At 41.5% G+C, this 16917-nt stretch overlaps 1 protein-coding gene across 1 annotated transcript; it reads right to left on the bottom strand.

The window, feature by feature from the left end:
* Positions 1 to 38: 38 nt before the first annotated feature.
* Positions 39 to 15788, bottom strand: has2 (hyaluronan synthase 2). Its single transcript, XM_085802678.1, has 4 exons — positions 15050 to 15788; positions 6691 to 7317; positions 3900 to 4001; positions 39 to 3792 (listed from the first exon to the last, which is right to left on the bottom strand). The coding sequence occupies exons 2-4, from the start codon at positions 7315 to 7317 to the stop codon at positions 2863 to 2865; spliced, it is 1659 nt and encodes a 552-aa protein (XP_085658804.1). The 5' UTR covers positions 15050 to 15788; the 3' UTR covers positions 39 to 2862.
* Between the last annotated feature and the right edge of the window lie 1129 nt (positions 15789 to 16917).

Raw genomic sequence — 16917 nt, 5'->3', positions numbered from 1 at the left:
GTAATGAAAAGCAAAATGAAAAGTCCCAACAACAGCAATTTAAAACAATAATTATTTTTATTTGGCACAACACAAAAGTGCTTGATGATAACACTGCCCATGACGAGTTTGGCATGAAAACAACCTCATGGTTCAGTTATTGGTCTCATTAATTAAAACCTCAAACAGAACCTCTCTTTAAAACTGTTTCAAAATGTTGCCAATTTCTCTGTTGTTATTGATTGATAAGGCACCTCACAAATTTAAAATGTGCATAATCTGTAGATTTTGTGCAAATGTTCTAGATATGTTTTTGGAAGAAGCTTTGGCTTTGTTATATGTTGTATAAACTCAACCTGGGAGACATGACTCCATATAGGTTCAACACTTCAAAAATATCTAACATTTAAAAAAAAAGTATTAGCAATTACGTTCTCATGTGGTACATCTCAAAATAATTTCTGAATGTATTTATTGTTTTTGCAGCGTAAACATATGGAACCTTAGGGGCATTACATGTATACCAGAGAACATGTACAGACTCCTATAAACCACAGAATGTTTTTACATAAATATGCTGGTTTTCTATGTACAAAGTACAAAAACACAGGTTCATCATACCTCTTGAAATCAATAACTTATCCCTACAAATTGCATTTTCATTGTTGTTATTGCAGACAAAACCCCCAGCTCATAATTTCACATTGTTTGGTCAGATATACAAGTCATTGTATAACAAATATGTTTTTCCTTTTTTTTTTTATAAAAACATAAATGAAAATAAAGAATCTTTGGCAGCTAAGCAAAAATAGAATAAAAATGTCTATATGTATAAAAACGCATTGAAGTACAAGGTAACAAAATAAGTAAACGGCTACAGCAAAGGGCCAACAAGGCAGAGAGATCCAGCTTTGACTTAATAAGAAACTGAATATAAAAAAGGACACCTTTATATTAATATCACTAATAGATCATAAATTACTTGAGACCTTCAGAATGCATCAGTCTTTGGACGGCATCCTGACGCCTTGATGCAATGCAAAGAGAACCACTGAGGTATTTCATCTTGATTACGGCAAGCATCACACTGGATGACAAGAAAGACATAAAAGTGCATAAGGATTAAACTCATGTCTGCTCCTGGTCAACAGCAAACACGGGACTTGTTTCATTCCATCAAGTGCCCTTATTCACATTCCTGTTATCAGGTAGTACTTTTCCCACATCAGATCCATTTGAGTTTTCTTCTCACATTTACTTCTTCCATTGCTGGTTGTTCAACTCAATGCAAGGAGGAAGTGCAGTCAATACAGTATGTGAAGGAAGGAAGAGAGCAAGGGCATGTGGAAGGCAACAAAGATCTCAAAATCTTTGGATTGGAACGTGTCCTCCGTGTCTACTTGGTGGTTATCATTCAACTTCGTAGAAAGAACAATAATAGTGTTAAAAACCATTTTTGCAAAATACACAATGTCATTCATATTTAAAAAAAAAAAGAAAGAAAAGAAAAGTTGTTGGTTCTGTAAAAAATATAACAGTCACAGCAGCAATGATACATCGTCTCTTCTGGTCACATGTTCGTTGGTCACCTGATCTGGTGGAGATTAGATCTACCAATCCGTGATCAGTTTGAGATTTTTCACTTTGTAAACGTCGAGAAAAATACTGCATTTACGTCATATGGGAATATCAACTGTCCAGGACATGAAGTATCCACACATTTAGTTACAGTATATATTCAGATAAATGTCTAACCTATTTATAAAGTCTTGCACCTTTTCACATTCAGGATACATGTGCCGGAGTGATGCATTTTGATTCATTTGAAACAGTGAATCAAACACTGTAATCACCCATGGGAGCGAATAACTTAACACATGGAGCAATTGTGTACCGACTTAAATGGTTTTCTGTTCTTTTTGTTGAAACAGATGCATCATAAATACATTTACAATGTGTGAAGTCTATGAGGAAGTTTGTATCTATCCCATATGACATTAATGCAACAAAAGAAAGAGAGCAGCTCTTCATTTTAAGGCCCTTTCTGAAGATTTTCACTCATGCGTATTGATCCTGTAGCTCTGCCAACAATTTTCAGCGGAACTCTTTCACGTCCATTTTTTTTTGTGTGTGTTTATAATGGTGAAGTGGTAAACCTCATCTATAGATGAGATCCATACAGACTATCCTGATACATGCAGATTACAACTCCAATCATTATATAATGATGCCCACTGCCTTCCTCAACACCTTTTACAGTTAAAAATGTAAATTTCAGTGTTGTGCAGAAATATATTTGCAGTCTTTTGTCTTCCATTTGTGAGGGGCATACTGGTGTCTAGTTGGGGTTTTCAAACCTTACTTGGAGACACAATGATGCTCTGGAGGAAAAATATTCATATAGGTCAAGTTAAACCCCAATGGGTGGAGCCAGAAATCCACAGTTTCTTTGGTTGGATGTCAAATGAGACTGAAGCCCAGTGAAAATGACAAGGGTAAGAGGTAGCTAATATTACAAAGCATGTTGCGCTCTTGCTGCCACTGCAATGCATGTAATCTTGTCAGTTATGTGGGTTAGCTAGTTAGGCTACGCTAGCTGATCTTCAGATAAATATATTAGGCTTAAAGTATTTTAGGAGAGCTAGCATGCTGGTGTTCTGAGATCATGTCCGCTATGGTCATGAATGAAAGAAAGCAGCTGCTGCCATTTGTCTTTGTGCCATTCAAGTCTGAATAAACTCTGGTTCTTTGCCCATTTTGGTTGAACTCAAAAGATTTTGCCTCCAGAGCCGATCTGCGTCTGAGGAACATTTGCATAACAATAACATTGTGTGAGTGAAAACAACCTAAAAGGAGAGTTCAGTGGTAAACAATGACTGTAAGTCATACGTCCAGCACCATGTCATAGTGTGGTTCCTTCTTCCTCTTCCCACACTTATTGATGAGCACTGTATACAACGTCAAGAGTATGACCCAGTAACTGGCATAGACGACTGCTCCTACGATCAGAACTATTTTCTCTGATTCAGGAAAAGGTTTTCTCGTCTGTAGGACTACTGTGTAGATAATCCCAAAGAAGAGGATGGTGAACCAAACTGATATAGGAATCAGACCAATGAAGTTCACCACTATTGTTTTCCTCCCAGAGGTCCCCCATCCGGATTTGTTGATTGTTGCTATTGCAAACATTTTGGCTGGCAACAGGCTCGACATGTACAGTACAGAATAAAAGGACATGAACACCATGACGATGTTACCTCTGAGGCAACTGGCAAAAGACGACTTGATCAGTGCCACTGCCTGCACGATGAGTAGAAATAGCAGAATATTCCACAGCCTTCCTTGGTAGAACAGTTGGATCGCGGTGGCAATGAGGAAAAATGGGAAGAACCCCGTGATCACAGCCTCATAAGTCATCCATAGATGGTGCTTGTGGAACCACATGGAGTTATATAACCATTCTCTGAAATACGACTTACTCCATCGAGTCTGTTGATTGAGCCACCGCAAGTACGTAATGGGCGTCTCAGTGAGGCACTTTGATCGTGCCGTATATTTGGTGGCATACCCAAGGCTAAGAACTCTGTTTGTGAGATGACGGTCATCCCCAAAACTGCAGTGGGATCCCATGAAGGTTTGATTGTACCAGTCCTCAATGAACTCGTGCAGGAGGGAGTTTCGGTACATTCCCAGAGGCCCACTGATGCACTGCACACAGCCAAAGTAGGACTGACAAGCCCGCTCAATGTTGAAGGCCATCCAGTACCGTACACTGCTCAGGAAGGAGATCCATGACTCATATTTGTTCAGGATCTGGGCAAGAATTGATACACAAAAAAGGTCAGAAGTTTAACATACTGATACAAAACTGTGAAAGGCATCACTTGATAGGATTAAGAACATATTGTTTCGTAACTAACCTGCACATCTCCTCCAACACCTCCCACCATCGGGTCTTCTTCTAGAACCTTTACCATCTCCACCGACGATGCTGGGTCTAGCATGGTGTCAGAGTCACACACCTGAATAAAGCACACAAAATAAAGAGTGTTTTAGGGTCAGAGGTCATCTGTTGCAGTCATTTAAATGCATGCAGCTTAGTATACAGTACACTTCAGATCATTAATTTGTAACAGACTGCTCAGGGACTATGGATGGAAATTTGCTACTAAGCTACAGTAACTCTGGCACATTTACATTGATGGGAAACTCAAATGTTGATTAATGTGCCACTGTCCCAGGGTATAAAATAAACAAATAATAACTTGTCACAAGTTATATTTTCTATTCTACCTTGTGGCGGACACATGGTCTATTCATACTCACAAATGAATGCCAAACAGATTAACACAAAATAAATGCAGTGCTCCACTCCTTTGGCCTGTCTGTGTGAAACAAGTAAAAGATAATGCTTCCAATTTAAATGTACCTGAACGAAATGAATAAATTCAGTAATTAATCCCCTCCAACAAAGATCAGAGAAGCAGCTTTAAACAATCACCCTTTATCTTCCTGATGCTCTTTTTCAGCTTTCTCCTTTTTCTTCTATAAATGGTAATTTTTCTCCCTATCACAGAGAGGTGGCAAAAACAATTGCTGAGCCCATTCCCTATTAACAAGACACATCTGTTAGGGGCAGAGTGTTAATGAAAAGGTACATACTGTCCCTCCTTTCCCTACATGTGGAAGTGTACTGGCATGATTATAGAAGCGTAGCTGTTAAACACAAGGTTTCTGGCAAGCTGTAGCCAGCTGCAGGTGTTGTTACATAGCATCATATCAAAGAGGTTTTATCCTCAAAAGTCCCCATGTAGTAATGCACAGTGATTAAAATCATGCTTAAGCGGTCATGGTGATGAAGTTCTTGTTTAGAAGTTTTTTTTTATAACTTCACCAGCTGAATATTGTAAAACAAATGGGTCAAGATGACCCGTTTGGCTAGATCGATTGATCTATACAGTGTGTATTTGTTAAAGTCTTTGAGCAATAAGGAAATACACTCAAAGTCTAATGCCAAAGGAATTTTTAAATGAGAAAATCTTCTATTTAGTTGATTTATAGGAGCTCTATTTTCTATCACTTTGTGTAAAGGCCACAGAGAACAGTCCAATGCACTTTATAAGAGAAACACTCAATGGTAAACCTACTAAACACAACAGTGACATACATTATCCTAATTAAATATGAAGGTATTAAAGGGAGAAACATGCTTTCAGTTTGTGCCTCATTTGTGTGTTTCTTCTTTTTCACCACTGGAGGTTTATTACGTTATTATAAGGACCTGTTAATTTATTGGACCAATCACAGCCAAATGGTCCTGCAGTAAACCCCTTCTAATGAAAACAGTTTCTCATTCTTGGTGCAGTTTAACATGATAATTTACTGATACAAAGAAAAACAATAGCGTAGGAAAATGCAGTCATTGTCACAATTCAATACTAATGAGTAGATTTCAGGGAAATGAGTCGGGTCAGACTATCCCATGTGACCACTCCACCCTTTTTAAACTGCTTTTACTTTCTAGACACAGTTTGAGGCTAGGCTTTGTGTTTTTGGTGAGCAGGGATTGCTGTAGCTACAAGTGATCATGCTAAATGCTAAAAAGTTGTGTAATAGTAGAACGGGCAGAGAAGAATCAAGTCAGTGAACTGACCCAGTTCAACAATAATAACATTAGATTTGGCTAATGTAAGCCACTGCAACTAAACTCCTGAGTGCAGTGGATTGAGCTATGTTGAACTTTACGTTCTCTTTTTCTTTACAGGTATGATGTTGTTTATTCTTTCAAAAGCTGTGCAGTTTTGCTTTGAAAAATAACTATGCTTTCCATTCAGAACTAAACTACCAATCATGATAAAAACATATTTCCTCAGTTTGTGTTACCACGCCTGGTGATGCTATTAATGTTTGCGCCTGTTTTATATTTTAGCCCACACTACCACACAATGTTAGCATTGACAGTGTTCACCAGCGAAACACTCTTGGGAACTGGCCTTTCCAAGGGACATTATTTAAGTGTCATTAACAAACACAGACATTATTGTTGTCTAACTGTTTTCCGCTCATGGCATCACAGGTCCAGAGAAAGTTAATTGTGTTGTAATTGACTGCGACTTTAAGGTAAATGAGCTCCAGCAGACAAATGTGCACCAAATGTAACCTCTCTCTGACAGTTTTTTGGGCACTGACTCCTGAATACCACTCTTGTACATGATGTAACTCTCAGCTCTGAGAAACAGATCTGTTATTACGCTTAGACATCAGCTACTGCTGCCCTTCTTCATGCTACATGATGCACACAGCCACTGTGCATATAACAGCAACACAAAAGACTCTTTGTGGATCCCATATTTGGTTTGGCAGAGCCCACCTTTCCTTCTCCAGCCACCACTGTCTCCATCTCCACTTCTCTTCCCTTTATATCTCTCTTTATGTTAACCTAGTTTGTGTCTCTCAGTCTTTTTTTGCATTCTCACCTTCCTTTCACTATTCGTTTGATATCAACTGTTTTTGTCTTAACGGTGTTTGTACAGTTACACAAATGCACCACATGTTTAGCCAGTTACTATATAATATTGTCTAGTTTACAGCATTGACGTTCCTTGGTCCTCCATTCATTAACTTCGGTCATTTCTCCATCCATACATCCCTTTCCTAATCTTTCCTAATTTAAAAACCTGGTATTAGTATACATCTCTTATCCATTCTTACCTGTACATAGTCCACACTCCTCCCCAGTGCTTTGAAGGCTGTATACATGACCTCTCTCTTCCCTCCCCACTTCTGCATGATGCACACACACTTGTTGCTCAGCACCAGCCTGGAGACTTGCTGCAGGCTCTCTGCGTAGCTCTCGTCCGTCTCCTCAGGCCCTCTGTGGTGAAAGTTGCTCCGCCACACGTAGGTGGCCGACTTGTCCCATCCCATCACCTCTTTAAAAATCTCCATCATGTACAAGTCATCATCTGAGTTCCCATCGATCACCATGATCACTTTGATCCCCGGGTATGTCAGCCTCTTCACCGACACCAGGCACTTCCTCAGGTAGTGTTCATCCTCCTGGTACGCAGCAATGCACAGCGCCAAGGATTTATTCAGTTTGATCGGCGTCTCTAATGACCGCCGCATGTTTCTATGTTCTAGGAGCGCAAAGAGGCTCTGGATGATGAGGTGGACAACCAAGATAGCTCCATACAGGCCAAAGGATAGGTGGTTGTGGGCTGTCGTGAAGAACTGGTAGCCCATGATGTAGGCTGTGGAGATGCCTACCAGGAGGGACACGCCGAACATGGTGGTCCCAAATATCCGCAGGTAGGTGAGGACTCTTTGATACCTCATCTAGGGACAAAAGAAAAGGGTTAAATTCTGTCATTCTTGTAGACATGTTCATGATTGTCCTCCTGTATTGTAAGCCTGATGCTATGCATTGCAATCAGCAGACGGAAAATACTTCATAGCATGACATAGCATGACACAGCATAACATCCTCCACTCTCATGCTGTGATTCTGAGTAAAAAAAAAATTATGTATGGAGGAAGAAATCAAAAATAATTATATGGCAGTTACACTCATAGCATACCAGCTTAATCAACAACATTGTAAGACATAAAGGTTTTCTGAGATATAAAATAAGGAAAATATTTTTGTTCATGTATTATAGCACACACAAGTTTTATTACAACACTAGGCAACTCAGGTAGAGAAAGCTGTAAAGTTTCTCCTCCTTTTATTACTCCCTCCCTTTTCTCCTCCCCTCCCCTCTGCCCCTCCCCAAAAGCCCTGTCTAAATGTCAGACAGTTGTGAGTAGCCAATTGTTCCAGCTCTGCTTTAGTGTGGGTGGGCGCACATTACAAGATTTCTTGACCTAATTACCAACAAGCTGGCTGCCCCTTGCCAAACATGCAAACTACAAGCTCTAAATGTTTGGGAGAAACAATTTAACATTTTTTCTTGCAGTATTGTAAAAACAAAGTTTATAACATTTGCAAGCAAGTAGGCTACTCTGTGTAAGGAACTCCCATTTAGACCATAAAGGAGCATACTGTGTTTTCAGCGGGGACAGATGAACAAGATCCACTGGTTGTGCGTCTAAACTGTGAGCGACAATCTTTTATGAACGAAGACCCCGCTTCATAAAATCCTCCGGCCTGAAATGTTTGTTTCCAGCCCTCATTAGGTTGCTACCGCCATCTGTTTGGCAGACCAGTGGAGACCCACTCAGCGTGGCTCAGCTCGGCTCAACGGAGAGCGGACCACCCTGTGATGTCATCTGTTTATATCTCCGTGGGAAGAAGAAGACAAGAGCTTCTTAGATTTTCTAATGCTGCACGTGTGCTGACTCCCCACTGCGACTCCCAAAGAAAGTACAATAAAGATTTTTGTAATTGAACAGATTGAAAGATAGAGATGCACAGTGAAGAGAAGTAGGGTATCCCATTGGATGGATTCTTGAAGAACAGGCTTTTAGGCCCTAACATAGAGGAGATATGGAAGGGTGAAGAGAGATTTTTTAACTCTGAAACTGCACTGATGCCATTTGGTGTCTATTCACTGAGCCTAATGCACCATATATTATCACATGCAAACTTACATTTTAGCAAGTTAAGCAAGCGCTATAGCAAAAAGAAGAGCACACAAAGACCAGCAGCATTTGTGATTTGGCAGGAGTTCTTCACACCACACCTACAAGACAGCTGGATGAAGGGAGAGAGGAAGATACAGAGCGAAGGAAAAGTTAAGGCAGTAGAGCAGTACAAGAGAGGGGCAGAGCTGCAGAGGGAGAAAAAAGGTAATGACAGTGGGTGGAAGTAAAAGAGTAGAAAGACAGATATCTAGAAGAAATGCAGTGGAAAAACAAAACAAGAGACAGTGAAGAAGCAGAGAGAAGTATATACACAGAGAGAGAGAGAGAGAGAGAGGCACACAGGCACACAGGCACACAGACACAGACAAACACACACGCCCCTTGGCTCAGACATAATGCCTTGTTCATTTGATCATTGGATGAGAAGGCCACAACTGCAGCAGGCCTCCTCTGGCACGTGGATAGGCTCTTAACGTCAGCCGCTCATTTACAAGACCCCTGATACACACACACGCACACACTCACACCACCACATAAATGCACACAAATGCAAAAACCTATTACTTAGTGCAGAGGGAGAGAGAGCGAGAGAGAGACAGAGAGAGAGCGAGGTGTGCGTGTGTATGTACAAAAACTTCAGACCTCTAGTTTGTGCTTGTAGCTGTATGGTTGTGTATGTGTGTGTGTGTATAAGGTTTTACAACTATATAAGTTTGTGTAGAACAAACTCTTTCACCCCGTCTCCCTACATCAACTCTGAATGACCTCAATGAGTGTAGATGAGCTACTGCATGTACCTGATGTTTGTGAGTGTTGAAATCTTTAGTTTTAAGACAGGAGAAGGATAGTCTACCACCTCAACAGCCTATCAGTATCTTTGGCCTAACTCAGACTGACCCATTCACAGCCGCTGGGAATTTACAGTAGAGTTTCCAGTTCAAGTTTTCAGATTATGAAAGAGAACTGGAAACCACAATAAACACATGAATAACATACATAGGCCACACAATGTTTGTTGCTTTTTGACTGCCTGTTTATTTATGACATGAAATGCTTGTTCTGGTAAGACGTTTGTGGTTAAAGTACAAAACCAAACTGTGAAATTCAATTCAGGTCATGTTCCACTGGCATAAATCCTGATCCAAATGGAGTCAGTTTAGTGAATTTGTTTTAGGATGCTCTGCATGCGCTTCACAGCATCTCATACAACACTTTGGGCGTGTGATCCATCTGACGCAAAAGGTCAGGCTAACAATTAGCTCAGAAAGATTAACTGGAGACAAAAAAACAGTCATGATGGTCATCCAAACTTGGCCCCAGCCCCCGAGAGATAAACCCCCCTAATCAGTCGGAGGTGTCATCGACACATGTGGATGATGTCACTGTGGAGGAGTGTATGTGTGTTGGTATATGACATGTATCCGTGTGAACTGAAGGTGTCATCTACGCATGTGGATGATTTCACCCCAGCTATGTGTTTGTTTTTGTATCTTGGCACATGTGAGTGATGGAACCCCATCAATATCTCCTGTTCTTTATTTTATATGTGTGTGTGTGTGTGTGTGTGTGTGTGTGTGTGTGTGTGTGTGTGTGTGTGTGTGTGTGTGTGTGTGTGCGAGAGAGAGAGAGTGTCTATGTGTGTTCAACCCAATGGTGACCCTGGGCTGGATGCTTTAGTGGCCTCAGTCTGACGTTATTAACAATCTCTAGAGTAAAACTCCCTCCGGCTCAATTGCAGAGATAATATTACAATCATGTTAAGACTTATGAGGATAGGATAGATGGAGGGTTAGCAGGGAAATTAATTGAGATGGAATTAAATGAATGAGTGAATGAATGAGTGAATGAATGAATATCACTACATGATCACTAACATAACAACGTCCTCTCAATAAATGTACATTTGGCTCTTTGTATCATATTACAGTCTCTGCTCTGCTGAGATTTAACAGAATAACAGACGAATAGATGTGTTCCCAAACACTACTGAGCAACTTAACTCAAAGTAACAATGGCTATATTTCCCATTGTTGCCAACTTGCCACATAAATGTGGAGCGTGACATCACTGGAGTCAAGAATCACATATAATCTGTGTGAGTTATGATCTTATAACCCTATTAGATTTAAATAGAACTGCACATACCTTCCATAATGAACAACAGTATGTGGGCCAAACAAATGATGTCCACTGTTTACAGTTAAACATACAAATGCATGCTGTCTGTGTCAATGTGAATGTCTTTAAATCTCTCTGTTTACTACTGTACTTAACATGTGTGTGTATGTGTGTTTGTGCAATATGAAAGCTAAGAAAAAATACACAGTGTGTGTCTGTGAGAAGACAGTGGAATCCCACTCATACGAGAGCAATGTAATCCCTCCCAGTTCTAAGGCCTCTGTGTGTGTTATGTGTGTGTCTATGTGACTTAGCACTTGTGTAATTACTTATTGCTGAGCACCAGCAGTGTAAATCTGAGGCAGAGCCAAAGAGGACAGTTTTCAGAGATAACATAAAAGCTTACATCTTTTATGTTACAGGGTCTCAGCAGTCACTGCGCTGGAAACTGTAACAGCCACAAATCAGCGGCTCTGGCCAGATGAGGGCCATTCACAAATCAAACTTTAATATTGCTCTGAAGAGCGAGTCATCTCACACCAGTGGCTGGGATTCCTCTAGCATGAACACAGCACATGACTCAGAATGCGCTATAATTTAACAAACTGGGGTCAGATTTACAACAGCATCATTAACTCTGTCAATCCACAATGGATACAAGCAGATTAAGACATAATGGTGATATTTACAACCTCCTATAAGCCTGTTAGTGTTGATCCAATGTGGAAATAGTTTATCTTATCATGAAGGCAGTATTAGAAAACCAGATGTGCTGAGGTCACACACCTTTGAAATCTCAAACAAATGATGTCCTGCCAAGAGAAAACGTACACCTGCAAAAATGGAGAGAGATACGGCCGGGAATCTGAGCAAGCAACGCATGCGGTATGTGTGTGTGTGTGTGTGTGTGAGTTGGGCAGGGCTGGAAAAAGCCAACATCTGAAAAAAAAAAGCTTTAAAATGTGGAGATAGCCCTCATGACGGCTGTAGATGCAGGAAAGGCTCAGATGTTCCTAAGCAGATGATGAGGCGGAGGAGAGGGAGTGGCTGGGAAAAACTCGAGACTTGGCCTCTATCTTGGGCGAGACACACAACACTGGACACGATCAAGGCCAAGCTCCTTATTTCCTGCTTCCTTTCCTGCTGCTTTTTAGCATCAAGCCAAAGTCGCTCGTGATTTAAATATTTGAGAAATAGTCAAACCTGCTCCGATAAAGTTAAAAAAAAAAAAAAAGAGTAAGTGTCAATGCAATTCTGTAGTGTAAATGGATGCTGTGCTGTATGAATGAAACTTTACCCTTAAGGAGCTAAGAGGTCATGAGCATCTTCAAAGGCACCACCAGGAAGTGACTAACTTTCGCCACTTCTTCTCTTTCTCCTCCTCTTCCTCCTCCCTCTCATAAACCCCCCATGTGGTCGCAGTGTGCTGTTGTTGTGGGAGCGTTGTCGTTATTAGAAGCAGACAGTAGCACCACCCACTGCACTACACACTGCACAGCTCCTGGTCATGATTGGAATCAGGTGGGAAAGGCCACAAGTGGCAAAGGTACAACACTAAAAGGGAGTTGACTTTTACCTCCGCCCCTCTACTTTTCCTCTCCACCCACAGCTGTCGTCTTCATTTCCGCTTCTGCATGCTATTACAATCAGGTGAGATGAACATCCCAGCAGAGTTTTACCGCAATACCCTCATTGTGTTGGTTGTTGCATCATTTTAGTTTTATGCCTTTCCAAAGAAAAGGTGGAGGATGATGGTGCAGGTCATGGTTTAATGAAAACACCAGAGGTAAACTAGGCTGAGTGGTGTTTTGACTTGTCTTATCCCTTTGACTCATCCCAGTTTTTTTTTTCTGAATGAGTAAACGGAAGTGAAGCAGAAAGAGAAACTTGGACAAGAGGCGGAGGATGACGGTGTTCAGGGAGAAGACAGAGAGAGAATGTAGGTTGGAGGGGAAAATGTTATTGAGTTAGGGATGGGCAGGTACCAAAGAGGCACAGTGGTGGACTTGGCCCAGCTCACTGCCAGCTGAGGCACTGGAGTTACGCCACCGTGGCAGGCTCCAACACTTTCAGCCAAAATACAGCTGCAGCTCAGTTGAGAGCGAATCCCTCTCCAGCATTCCTCTGCTCCAGTATGTGTCTGCTTTTCGAACCAATGCACCACACAGTCACACCAAATGAGATATTTCAGCTTTTCTGAGTCATGGAGAGAAAAAATACATTTGTATTTTTGATTCTCTTGCCTGATTGTTTTGATTTTCATTCAGTCTCTCTGCGACCCATTAACCCAACACGTTCCCTTTCTATCAACAGACTTCTATCAGCAGTGCGCTAAAATAACTGTCTTCCTCCAGTTCTATTCATAGCTCTCTGTATTATCAGGGCTAATTATGGCTAACAGATAACAGAGACTCACCATCAGTCGGAATGGATAGATGATAAGACATTTGAAGGTTTAATGGGAGGAAGATAAGACATGATTCAGTCTGTAAAGTAATAGTATGAGCATCAATAAAAATGAATAAGTCAGGGAGCCAACTAAGTCTGCTATTCAAACACAGTTTACTTTATGCAGCTCCTGGGCTGCTTTACAGTATACTGTAACTCCTGGACCTGTGCATTAGCCCTGGCATCACTCTTCCCTGCGAGACTCTGACTCAGTATGAGGTAGTGGGAATCCAAATTTTCACTTTTACTGGCTGGCTGCAGACCTGCTTCGCTCGCGGCTACTTTACCAAGAGAACGTGAAAAAAAAAAAAAAAACCCTCTGTGGCATTAGATGAGGTAGGTGGTGGTGTTGTGTGTTTGGGAGGGGCTGCGCAGATTCTGAACTCTCCTCTAACTTCAGTAGTTATAACCCACCAGCCCTGAGGCCCAGTGCACCGAGGGACCCTTGCTGTGAGCAGTAACGGCACGTGAGACTTGTTGTGAGCGCTAATGGAGACCAGTCATGGAATGCCTTCCTCTGTTAAGTCTCAAACTGCTCTGTGCGCTGTGTGGAGGAACATCCTGTCGCAGTGATGAGTCTGCAGTAAACTAAGCCTGTGTCATGAAATAAGGAGTGCAACGAAAGTCACTTTTCAACTGGTTTTCTGTCAACAGCTACACAAAACTACAGTCAGAGTTACCTTTCTGTGTTAGGTAGAGATGCATTGCCTTTCTTACTGCACTACTGTACACTCAGCCCGACACACAGGAACTCCCTCGAGGGCTGAGATTAAGCACAGACAGTTTGTTGGTATTAGTCTGTGTATACACAAGCAGAAGGTCCACACATGTTTTGACTGTGCCAAAAAGCGTGGTCTTCATCAGTCATTTGAAATGTACATATTCATTAAAAACTAAAAGACCAATTAGTGTGACAGCTACTGTAAACATCCCCCCAGAGGTACTGTAATAAATCACTGATAGTGGAGAAGATGCTTCATCACTTCATTCAACTGGACATGACAAAGGTTAAACCAGAGAGTATTAAAATACATATTGAATAGATTACCTTCCATGTGTGCCAAAGAAATTCTACTGTGCATCATAGATAAATGTCAGGAATCTGGGTGTGTGGGTTTAAATGAGCCAGCAGAGGGTATCTGTAAACTAAGAGGTCATACAACAGACAGATGGAGGAAGAGAGTGTGCATGGGAGTGAAAAATGTTCATCATTCGTGTTTAGAGTATAATGTGTGCCAGATGCAAATAGCAAGGTTGTTTTATTATGTTGTACAGTAGGTGCGGTGTGTCTAGGTGACACCTGTCAAATGCTTTCAGTTCCACTTTTGATCTATTGACCAAAAATAAGTCTGAAGCAGGACGAATCAGTTCTGAAGTGACTGTGAAGCCTTTTCATCATCCACATGTGCGACCTTCACATTAGACATCAAATTACGCGCTCCTACCAGGAGGCAGGCTGAGCGTGTACATTTACACCCATCCCATTGGCTCACACATCTAAAAGAATGACGTACGCCTAGGGACGTCATCAGCTTAGTTTATTCTCAGGCAATAGCTGTCTGCGCCAAGACTGTGTGAAGTTTTATATGATTAGAGTCGTCATGTGGACAAATGTTTCTCACAGCTGGCACTATTGAGTCGCACATTTAATGTCACGAAATATTAAAAAACCTCCGACATCTCTGTAGGGGAAAAAAAGATGTACTGTACGACCTATCAGAGGTGCCATCCGCGCTTTACGCATGACTTTACGCATAGTGGAGAGATAAACTCTATAGTGACAGTTGACATGCCCCCAACTCAAAGCATCTCTCCCTTTATTGAACTTATTGGACATCATCAGAGATACATCAATGCATTTAATTAGCTTCCAAGGCACTTCCAGGGTCACAGGACAAAACGATCACTGACCGCCTACCTTGAAGCAGCTGCTGTCCTCTGGTTCGTCCTTGAGTAAGGATGCGGTCAACTCCGGCGGCTCTGGCACCGCTCCACGGGGACGAAAAGTTTTGACAAGGTATCAAGGGACACTTGTGGAGCAGCGAGTCTCATGAATCCTCCCAAAAATGATCCTCGATAATATATATTTAAATAACAAGACTAGGAGTCGTGCAGGATCCTCTCAACCGATCGTTCAAAAATCACCTCTGCTTTTTTTCTCTCTCTACTTTTGGACAGTCTGAGTGCGGTCATTCACTATGCACCATATACATCTGAGGTATTCACACACAAACATCATGTCAGTCAACCTTGGCGTCATTCATATAAAAAAGTATAAATAAAAAGTAGACTATGTAAAAATGATAAATATTATTCTCCATCAACTTCTGACAGTTTCATTCATATTTAAAAGTTTCAAAAAGTTACAAAAAGAAGCCATCACCTTTAGCAGCGAAACTCATATTCAGAAGAAAAAAAAATCCAGCAGTGATTCTAATGATCAAATATGATCATTTGTAATATTCTGCTCTGTGTAGGGGCATGTAGGTAAATTGTTTCTAGAGTTTCCCCGAGCATCCAGGTCACACAGCGCAAAGAGAAGTGGCCAAAAGTCTCTGTCGCTGTTTCAGCTGTCTAATTCCTTCCAGACGACTGTGTGTATGTGTGTGGAGCCTCTTTTATGGCTGCTGCGGCTCCCAAACCCCTTTTACCGGGCTACAACAGATTGGCGTGTTGTTTTAATAAGAGGGGAAGGTATTGGGGGGTATAAGGAGGAGGGACGGAGAAGAGAGAGAGAGAGAGAGAGAGAGTGAGAGAGAGAGAGAGAGAGAGGAGGAAGAGGAGGAGGAGGAGGAGGAGGAGGAGGAGGAGGAGGGGGGACTCAGTCATCCAAAGTCATTCAAACTCCTTAGGTAGCGAGAGAGAGAGAGAGAGAGAGAGAGAGAGAGAGAGAGAGAGAGAGAGAGACTTAAGATAGGCTGCCCATGCCCCAGATTCAAACCTGGGAACAGAGCAAAATTACAGCATGTTCCTGAGAGGCATTTAAACCAACAGGTTTGTGTCTTCAATTGTCCCAGTCGGCAGTGTGAAAACTGGCATAGCTGCCTCAAACTCTCGGTGCTGAGCTTTGTGTAAACAGTATTGTTGCCTTACTGCATATGATCAGAGAAAACCATCCGAGGAGAATCACTGTCAGAACAGCTGCGAGCAGAGTGAGAGCCCAGACACAGGCATCTGTATGAGAAGTGCTCAAGTGCACGTGCGTTCTTGGATGTTATGGAATTTCAGTCATTTCATTGATTCACGCGTTGCAGTTCCGCACTTTGACCAGCAGGCAGTGCTGTGCAATGCAGAACAGGGGCTTGGGGGGTCTAAGATGTACAGTAGCTCCTTTGAAAGGAGATTTAAGGGGAATATCCAACCAGAATCTGGACTCATGTTACTCATCTGACCACATGAGTCAGGCACTGGTTGCCATTCCTATCAGGAACTCCTCCACAGTACCTGGAAAAGCGGAAAGTTGGGGAAATAAAAGGCTTTTCTATCGTCACAGAAAAACTTTGAATTATTTCTGATAAAAATGTTCCTTTATAGTTTGAAAAAAAATGTGTGGTCACAAGACTGAAAACAGGGATTTTTTTTGTAGCTCTCACTCGTTTCTGGATCATCTCTTAATGCTGTTACCTCTGTTAGTGTGCACACTCATATAATTGTTGTGCTTACGATTTATGTATTCACAAATTCTTATTGAGTTCAAGTCTAGAAGTGTGACAAATTAAATTTTGTATTTACATTAAACTGAGATGCATGGCATGTAATAGCTAATAGTTGTCACACACAGACACA

This window comes from Trachurus japonicus, chromosome 16, assembly GCF_045865225.1.
Source record: "Trachurus japonicus isolate A0001 chromosome 16, Traja_1.0".
Classification (NCBI taxonomy): domain Eukaryota; kingdom Metazoa; phylum Chordata; class Actinopteri; order Carangiformes; family Carangidae; genus Trachurus; species Trachurus japonicus.
Note: the sequence above shows the minus strand (reverse complement) of the source record. Positions and strands in the feature narration are given on the sequence as shown.

Bases quoted from the DNA above. Each gene is read 5' to 3' on its own strand.
- has2 (XM_085802678.1), bottom strand. From the start codon at position 7,317: ATGAGGTATCAAAGAGTCCTCACCTACCTGCGGATATTTGGGACCACC. The intron at 4,002-6,690 runs GTAAGAATGGAT...TGCTTTATTCAG, and splicing joins GGAGTGTGGACTATGTACAG to GTGTGTGACTCTGACACCAT. The intron at 3,793-3,899 runs GTTAGTTACGAA...ATTCTTGCCCAG, and splicing joins GTGTTGGAGGAGATGTGCAG to ATCCTGAACAAATATGAGTC.